Genomic DNA, 9,129 nt, shown 5'->3' on the forward strand with positions numbered 1-9,129 from the left:
AAGTGTGGAAGGACTCAGAGCAGCCTTTATATTTTGTAATTTATTCTAAGTGGTAAAGCAGCTACATTTTTATTCATGTTTTTATGAACAATATTTTTTTTAATTTGGAGTATAAATACAAGCAAGTTCTGTAGGGACTGTATCATTATTCAAGTTTAGTGGGAGGCTCTAATTAAATGGGTAACAGCCAGGGAAAGGCCATTTATCAGTCGGGAATAGTAATCTTTAATTAATATGACCAATGGATTACCCACTGTTTGTTAAGTTAATTTACAATTGTTTCAGGTTTTACTTCCTCATTGGACAGCAACATCCTAAGAACTGATATATAAAATATTATCGATGAAAACAACATATTGGAGGAGCGTGTTGATAACATTTTATGAGCTACAGAACAGCCAGCCTTTGGTAAACTTATATGTGCTCGTAGATATCAGTTGAAAATGCCTGTATTCCGATGAAGTTTGAAACAAAGGAGTAGCTCTTCTGAATTTAATCCAGGACAGACCCAAAGAACATTTGTCAATTTCGAGACATTTGCTGGTTGCGCTTCTGTAACTGTTTACAGGTACAACGCCGTGCATTATCCTCATTAGCAGTCTGAAGATGGAATTTAATTTGTTTAATGCACCCAGAGGCTACGCGGTGAACAGATCCCTTTTCACGTTTCTTTCTGAATTCAGGTCCTCCGACCAAATTCTCGCAGTCACCATTGAGACGGTCGTACTTGTGTTGCTTTTTCTGATCTCCTTGTTGGCCAATGCGTGCGTGATTGTGCTGATTATAAAGGGCAAGAGACTCGCCAATTATCAGTGTTTCGTGCTGAATCTCTTCTTGGCAGACATTGTGTTTGTGGGGTTCATTCCAGTCATCATCACCATTCGCTGGGCTGAATCGTGGACTCTTGGAGCCAATGTGTGTCAAACTCTTTTCTATGTCATGGCCACGAGTGGCGGTGTGACCATCATCACTTTAGCTACCATTAGTATCGAGAGGACCATCTCCATTCTCAATCTGCGCTTAAAAGCTCCGCTACATTTCAAGTCGGTGACTGCAATTGTGCTGACCATCTGGTTGTTTTCAGCCCTTACATCTCTGCCGCTGTGCATATATTTTCAGGTGATGACCATTCATTTTAAAGACCAGGTAAGATCGATCTAATGAATCTGTGTGCCAAACATGAAGCAATCTTGAAATATATGCAGAAGTTAGCTGTGGAGCGTTTGGATTTATGGCATTTTTTTCCAGTCTGGTTTTCAGAAAGCTTCTGCATCAGCACAGAATCATTTACTATTGTTGCATGAAGGTGGTACCTGGGGGTTAAGTGGGCCAATCCTCTCCTGTCCACTGTCTGGTCACTAGAAACTCTGTTTAATTTCCCAAAGGAAACTCCAAATTTTGATTAGGCCTCTGTGAAGAGCTTTGTGGTGATTTTCCACATTAAAAGCACTATATAAACAGTGAATTCCCAAATCACAAACAATTGAAAGGAATTCTTTTATTATTTTTACTTGTCAGTGGCAGGAACTGATGCAGTTTGGAGCAGAAATACTCCATTAACTTTGTACTTACCCGTGTCTGTGGCACGGATCCAACCCTGTGGCTGTTACCAGGACATCAGGGTTACGGTCAAATTCAAATTTTTATTGTATTGGATTCCAGAATTGTTACTGGTGTTTTGAGGATTGAATTATGCATTTCTGTCGATGATTATAGTGGAGATCAAGAAAAATTCAAATGCTGGAAATCACAGAGAATACTAGAAGAACACTGGAGGCCTATCCACATCTAAAAAGAGAAAAGTCCACAATGTGAAGGAGTCAATCCAGAATTAATCAGGGAACAATGCTTTCCAAAATTAACACTGGGGGAATGGTTGTCCCCCACTTATGTTGGCTTTAGTGTCACGGAGACACATTTGCTTTGTAAGATATATTCTCTTATGGGTCAGTTATACAACAACTAGCATTCATATCGACCCTTTAAGGTAGAAAAACAGCCCAAGGAAAAACGCTGCAGTTTCTGCATTGATGTGACATGGTGTTAACTTGCATTGATTCAGAAACTGCAGTATAACTTTTTTTAAGTTACTGATTTGAGGCTGCTTTGAATTTTGGCAGTATCATTGCAACCAATGTAAAGCTATATTTTCAAACTTTAAAATGAAGCTTAATAAGATCCTAGGTGGATAGCTTGGCTGCCTTTACATGTTTAATGTTAGTAAAGATCCAACAGGACTGTAGGCTCTTCAGGAACGTTAAAAATGTCATTGGCATTCAGATGTTGGTGAGTTAAGCTTCAGGCCTGTGTTTAAATAAACACAGACTTCCATTCTGCCAGAATACAGAGTGGTGTGCAGCTGACAGCATATAACTCATTGCTGTTACCCAGGTACTGGTGTCAAACCAGCACCCGCAGCATAAAAGGGTTATTAGTGACATGCGCTTTTGAAACATCAACCTAACCGAACCATCAATTCAATTTTCTCTCTTCAATTTACATAATACCATTCGTGAATTTATATTTCTTTGTGTTTTATATGAAATAGCTATATAATTAAAATTCTTGCATCTAGCACCTGCCTGCAGCGTCACGCACTTGCCTAAGGTGTCACAATTCAAAGGGTCGCACCTCAAAATGTCTGAAGGATAAAAATTCATGATTAGTTCAAGTAATCATTAGCTATTAACTCTATTAATTGGCTCAAATATTACATTGACTGAATGTGATGAAAACAAAAATCAGTTGCATTCACTAGACAGGTGAGAAAAGCCAACAACCAGCAACACCCCAAAACCAATCAACAAATTAACTTGTTCATTTTACTTTCAAATGCCATGTACAAGCTGGTAAGTACAACAAAACTTACCAACCAAATTGTTTCAACAATTTTCTTAGAAAATCTTTAAGTGGCCATCTTGGTTGACATAAGTTGAGGTTTTTCGTGTCACTGAGAAGGACTAATATTCGCAATGAGGACAGAGGGGTTTGGGGTTTGATGCTGAGCTCAGGCATTGTGGCTGCACTCACCGTCAGTGAATCTGATTAATGTACTGGTCATTGGAAAAACCTCCCTGATGTAGTGCTACACCAGGGAGTTTCAATAAGAACTGCAAATCCACCCAGGAAAGGGCGAGAATTGGCCCCGATTAACTGTCATTTTAACTCAGGCCTGAGTTAAAATTACAGTCGGGTCTCAATGATGTCATCGGGCTGCAATGTGCACATGTAAAGAAGGACCCTGTTGGCTCCTGATGTGTGTCCTTGCTGCCTGCTTAGGAGAGCAGGTTAAAATTGTAGATGTTACGATCATGGTGGCTTTCGGACAGGTAAGAGACAGGGCGATTTTAACTGCCCACCCGCCAGGTTTCTGCTAAGCGAGTAGTCTTTTATAATCATGTAAATAATTGAGAAAAAGGTTTATGGGGAATGAGGAGCAAATTAAAAATATTAAATAAAAGTATTTACTTTCTAAGTAAATAGTGCAAATCCACTGTAGGAGATAAAGTAAAAATATATTTTATAGTGTAAGTAACAAAATAAGAAGATTTGGGAGGGAAGAACAAAAATGTGACTTGCATTTTAAACAAGTTTTGTAAAGTATTAGGTAAATAGGGCTACAGGTGTCAAATTGGTGAGGCCTGTATATTTCAGTATTGATAACATATCTGCCCAGATTTTACAGTTGTAATAACAGCAAAACCGTCAGCTTTGCCGTCATTACCCTGTGAAACTGACAGCAACTTCTGGCATCTGCACATGCGCAATTAAACGTGGAAATCCAGAAGTTGCTGTCAGTGATTCCCTGCTCCTCCATAGGGGGCGCTGTTGAAGGCCCTGCAGACTGCAATCTTTGAGAAATCACTGAACTGACGAGAACTTCCGCTTTTACACTGTAATATCGCTGTTAAAACCCCCGAAAGAGTTAAGCCTTGTTCAATGAGGTGTAACTGGGTTTTTAACGGTGCACTAAGCAATGTTAACTCTTATTTTTTTTTGGTATGCGGTCCCTTTAACTGACTAAGCAGCCCATTCAAAGTTTTGCGCATGTGCGGTTTCTCCCATATAAAAGCCAGTTAGTGGCTTGCGTGGGACCTCCAGACTGCTGCGCAGCTTAGCGGGAACTTTGGTACTATGTCATAATTACTGCCGAACAGCCTCTCTAGCCCTGAAAAATTAATTTTATATTTGTGGAATGTCAAATGTTATCATTATGATCAAAATTCTCTATATTTTTAATGTAATAAAAATGATGTTTTTAAAGTTTGTTTATCATAGTTCAGCTTCTACCATAATCCCATTTTGCTCTCTAAAATTTATAACAAGTGAAGGATAATCAGTGCATTTTACTTCCTGGTTTGCTGACTGTAAGAATTCTTCAATGGCTGCTTAGCCTGCTTGATATCACTGTTGCTGGAGATCCCCTAGACTTGGCGCCAGAATCAAATTAATGTTAGCAAAGGTGAAATCGTGCCACAGAGATCACTAGATCTTTGTGAGCAGCTTTCTTCGAGGTCAGCGGCGAGTGCCTTCACTTCGCTGCTGACTGCAAAATCCAGGCCAACATTTTTTTGTCAGTCATGTCATGAATTGCTTCAGGTAATGGACTTCATTACAGCAACAGCAGACCACTGTCATGTTTAGGCTGCAACAGGACTGTAGTAAATATCAGAAACTGCATTCTGGGTTTTGGGATACCCATGAGTAGCACTACAGGAGATCTGCTAGCATTGAATTTATTCTTCTCATTTTTGTAGCACTAAGTGCAGTCGTTATAATTGTATACAGGCAGAGGTATGTTTGCCTTCTATAGATGCACAGCACCAATAGTAGTCATTGTATTTTAATATTTTTCAACATTGTCTATCTTAAGGTTCATCATTCAGTTAGTGGAATAAATCAGTTTTGCAAGTAATGTATTATTTTTCATGTTTAAACAGGAATATCAGATTTGCACACTGGTGTGGCCAAATATTGTGCAAGAGATCATCTGGGATGTGTTCTACAGCCTGTTGGATTTTGCCATTCCAGGATTAATCATTGTCATCAGTTACACAAAGATATTAAAGGTATCTGCTATTCATCCAACTAACCTAATACCTGTCATGTTTAAATGAGTTTAGAAATATTAGGCATCTAAGATTTCTATCAAAACACTTGTTTATTTTACTGACTATTGGTTTTTGTGTTTATTTCTTTATGAGCGCCGAAGTAACAGAAGATAGATATACTACATTTTTAGAATTCAGTACGAGGAACATAACATGAGCTTTGGTATCTTTGAAAGTCATTGCAATAATTCCTAGACTGTCAGCAGGTCCAAGGAAATGATAATCCTTTTGTTCCTCCTCTGCCGACTTTTGAAGCTTCCAGCTCAAACAGTGCAATTACTGTGCTGAAAGATGTCGAATGTCAGTAGCCTTTTTTTTATTAATGTTTGCCTTTGCTAGAAATACTGTGTGGACATTGGGTGAAGGCAGGTCTGTGATACTCTTGCTGCTAAGTGAGGAATCAGCAGAGGTAAAAGGGGAAAGTTGGCAGAAAAAAAGACCTTCACAAAGTGAAGCCCCGGCTCTGTATTCACACTATCAGCTCCGTTATAACAGCTAAAGTCGACACAACCAAAATGAATTTCAGTCAATTTACTTCAGGTCAGTAGATTTTCACTGAGAAGTAAGTGTGGCCTGATGAAGTGAGCATCACATATTCTGCATTTTGGTTTCCCCTGATTCTCAGAATACTCGCTGTGCTTCAAAGGAAATTGGATGTAGCCTGGTGAATGTAAGGTGGCACTGTTCAATGCCGTCTTACTTGCAAGCACTGGTGCTGTGATATCAGTGTAAGTGTAGTAACAGTATTGGTGACAATAACACCATTCGAATGAGAACACATTGATTGTGTTCCTTACCACACGTTGGGTGTAAGATTTCATTTTAACCCTTTGACGGTGTAATTATACGATCTCATCCACACACAGATTACCAAAGCCACCAGGAGGAGATTGCAAGCCAGAAGGCCATGTTCAGCTCCCCAACAGCAGATTCGAGTTTCCAAAAAGGATTATTGGCTCTTCCGGACTCTCATGGTACTCATGATCTCCTTCTTTATCATGTGGACACCTATTTTTCTGATTTTCTTTTTGATTCTAGCACAGAACTTTAAAAAGGACTTGTTCCTTTCCTCCACCTGTTTTTTCTGGATCTGTACATTTACATTCGCCAACTCAGCTGTGAATCCTATTTTATATGGTGCCATTCAGTTCAAGGGCGAATGGCGACACGTGCTTTGTTTCTTCCATTTATCCAACTTTAAAAACCGTGGCAGAACGGCTACAGAACATGCGCTAAAGAAAGCCAGAAATCAAGAATCACAGCCAGCACCTTCTGTTATTTATGGGTAAATTATCAGCGAGGAAAATATATAAAATAACTTTATGGAGTGAACTGCATATTTACAACCTGATTAAGTGGCTCCAATTATGTACTTAGGTGGGAAAACCAGATGTTATTAAAAGTCATGTGAACCCCAATGCCACATATTGTTATGTGCACTGTGTTTGGTGTTTTAAATGAACATTAACATCACTCTTGTTAAATTTGTATGACACTAAAGGAGACTGTTCTTTGTGACACCATTACTGCGGGATTAATACAAGGTAATTAACGGTACATCTGACATTTTCCTACACAATCTATATATATAAATCGGTACTTCTGTCTGTCATTCTGTCTGTCTGTCTGTCATCGCGTGTGCGTCTGTCGGGTATGCGCTCGAAAGTTACAGGGCGTACCTACGCGCGCGTTACCTCCAAAGAAAGCTTACGCTTCCGAGACGGTTTTAAGCGTATTTACGTTTCGGCCGGGCTAAAATCGCGCCCGCGGTATCCGAAAAACCTTAACATTCCGCTCATTAGCATCTCATTATCCACTCATTAGCGAGAGTGACCTCGAGCTCGACCAATCGTACGACGGCTTGCTTCCGCGTGCGGCCGGGCCAATCGGTGTGTGTGTTGGCGGGCCTTATCGTTCTGAACCGAGGTGAGTCGCCGCCATCTTGCTTCCATTCTTTTTCCTGCTTTCTGCGTCTTTCTTTTCAAATATACATTTCCAGCAAAATAAAATTCAATTTATTAAATTCTTTTAAAATAAATCACTCATTTGTAAATATTTTATCTAACCTGAACATTCTTTTTCCTACCTTTGCCCGTTTTTTTCTTAGGCCTGAAAGCCTGGGACTTTCTTGCCCAGCCAGGCCCGAGCTAGGTAACTGGGCTGCTGCTAAGCTCCTCCCCCCCCCCGGCCGTGTCACGTTACCCAGGGCAACGGCGTCAGCCACGAGGGTCAGGGTGCGCGCGCAGCAGGAGCAGGTGAGACGCGGCGTCTCTGTTCCGCGCTCGGGGGGGGGCGGGGCTCGGCCGCCGGCCGTCTCTCAGAGCCGCAATCGGGCTCGGCCGCCGGCCGTCTCTCAGAGCCGCAATCGGGCTCGGCCGGGGGGGGGGGGCGGGGCTCGGCTGCCTGCCGTCTCTCAGAGCCGCAATCGGGCTCGGCTGGGGGGTGGGGGGGCGGGGCTCGGCCGCTGGCCGTCTCTGAGAGCCGCAATCGGGCTCAGCCGGGGCTCGGAGAGCGGGGCTCCCGGCCGGGGGGGGGGGTGGGGCTCGGAGAGCGGGGCTCTCGGCCTGGGCCCCCCCTTCCCCTTCCCGCCCCCCTTCTCCCCCCCGCCCCTTCCCCCCTCCCTTCCCCTCCACCCCCCTTCCCCCACTCCCTTCCCCCCCGCCCCTTCCCCCCCTCCATTCCCCCCCGCCCCTTCCCCCCCTCCCTTTCCCCCCTCCCTTCCCTTCCCCCCCGCCCTCCCTTCCCCCCACCCGCTCTCTCTCTTCCCCCGTCGCTCTCTCTCTTCCCCCCAGTCGCTCTCTCTCTTCCCCCCAGTCGCTCTCTCTCTACCCCCCAGTCGCTCTCTCTCTTCCCCCCCAGTCGCGCTCTCTCTCTCTCTTCTCCCCCCCCCCCCAGTTGCTCTCTCTCTCTCTCTTCCAACAACAACATGCCCTCGAAAAAGCCTCGGCACCGCCGGGCACTTCAGCTAGTCTATATATAGATAATTGCTCTTCTGTCTGTCTGTCTTCTATACATTCAAAAGTTATAGAGCGTACCTACACACGTGTTACATCAAAAGAAAGCTTACAATTCCGGAATGGTCATAAGCATATTTACTTTTCCGTCAGACAAAAATTGTGCCCACGGTATCCAAAAAACGTTCAAAATTCCGCTCATTAAATGGGAAAAGTTCTGCTCATTTGCATTGAGTGACGTGAAGGTTGACCAATCGTACGGTCGAGCGACCTGACAGTTGACCAACGGTTGACCAATCGCTGCGTCACGGGGGCGGGTTCATTGCGCGTGCGGGCGGGCCATCCTACAGTTGAGTGTTGAGTGACTTGACGATTGACCAATCCTACAGTTCAGTGACCTGATGGTTGACCAATCCTACAGTTCAGTGAGCTGATGGTTGACCGTGTGTGGGCGGGCCTTATCATTCTGAACCGAGGTGAGTGGCCGTCATCTTGATTCTTAACTATTTTTTTCCCACACTTTCTGTGTCTTTATTTTTCCCACTTTCTGTGTGTACCCCGTTAGGTTCTTTTGTGCAGTTGTCTTCTTAGCTATGGGGTGCTTCAAAACCTGCATTTTAATATTTAGGAATCTCTTTATTGTAGTGGATGCGCGAAGCCGCGGCCTAGCAGCGCGGGAAGCCTGGGCCTGGAGTTCAGCGCTCCGCTCTAACCGCCGCCATGCCCCCCTCCTCCTCACCCTCGCGCAGGGGGGACTCTGGGCTGCTCTCCGCCCGCTGCAGGCAGGTCTGAAGCTCAAAAAATTTCTCTCTCTCTCTCTCTCCTCTTCCCTCTCTCTCTCCTTCTCTCTCTCTCTCTCTCTCTCCTTCCCCCTCTCTCTCTTGCCGTGAGTGCGGGACCGGCAAAACCGGGGCTTTCCAAACAGCTGTCCCCGATCGCAATCGGACACGGGAGTCTGCAGCGAAAGGCGTTCGTCTGCCGCCCGGCCAACCGGGTCCAAAGGCCCTCCGCGTTCACCAGCAGGAACCCCGGGCTCGCTTCGGAGCGCTGGGCACACGGCCTCC

At 44.1% G+C, this 9,129-nt stretch overlaps 1 protein-coding gene across 1 annotated transcript; it reads left to right on the forward strand.

Annotated features, from left to right (window-relative positions):
- Positions 1-355: 355 nt before the first annotated feature.
- On the forward strand, positions 356-6,522 carry LOC147113561 (free fatty acid receptor 4-like). Its single transcript, XM_085994801.1, has 3 exons — positions 356-1,146; positions 4,941-5,069; positions 5,978-6,522. Exons 1-3 carry the CDS (start codon positions 607-609, stop codon positions 6,398-6,400), a joined length of 1,092 nt encoding a protein of 363 aa, XP_085850927.1. The 5' UTR covers positions 356-606; the 3' UTR covers positions 6,401-6,522.
- Positions 6,523-9,129: the final 2,607 nt, after the last annotated feature.

Source organism: Somniosus microcephalus, chromosome 8, assembly GCF_052327205.1.
Source record: "Somniosus microcephalus isolate GS21.2 chromosome 8, FLI_Smic_1.0, whole genome shotgun sequence".
In the NCBI taxonomy this organism is placed as follows: domain Eukaryota; kingdom Metazoa; phylum Chordata; class Chondrichthyes; order Squaliformes; family Somniosidae; genus Somniosus; species Somniosus microcephalus.

What these genes read in the sequence shown, in the direction of transcription:
- LOC147113561 (XM_085994801.1), top strand. Translation starts at nt 607, where the DNA reads ATGGAATTTAATTTGTTTAATGCACCCAGAGGCTACGCGGTGAACAGA. An exon ending in CCATTCATTTTAAAGACCAG is followed by an intron (nt 1,147 to 4,940) that starts GTAAGATCGATC and finishes ATGTTTAAACAG; the next exon opens with GAATATCAGATTTGCACACT. An exon ending in GTTACACAAAGATATTAAAG is followed by an intron (nt 5,070 to 5,977) that starts GTATCTGCTATT and finishes ATCCACACACAG; the next exon opens with ATTACCAAAGCCACCAGGAG.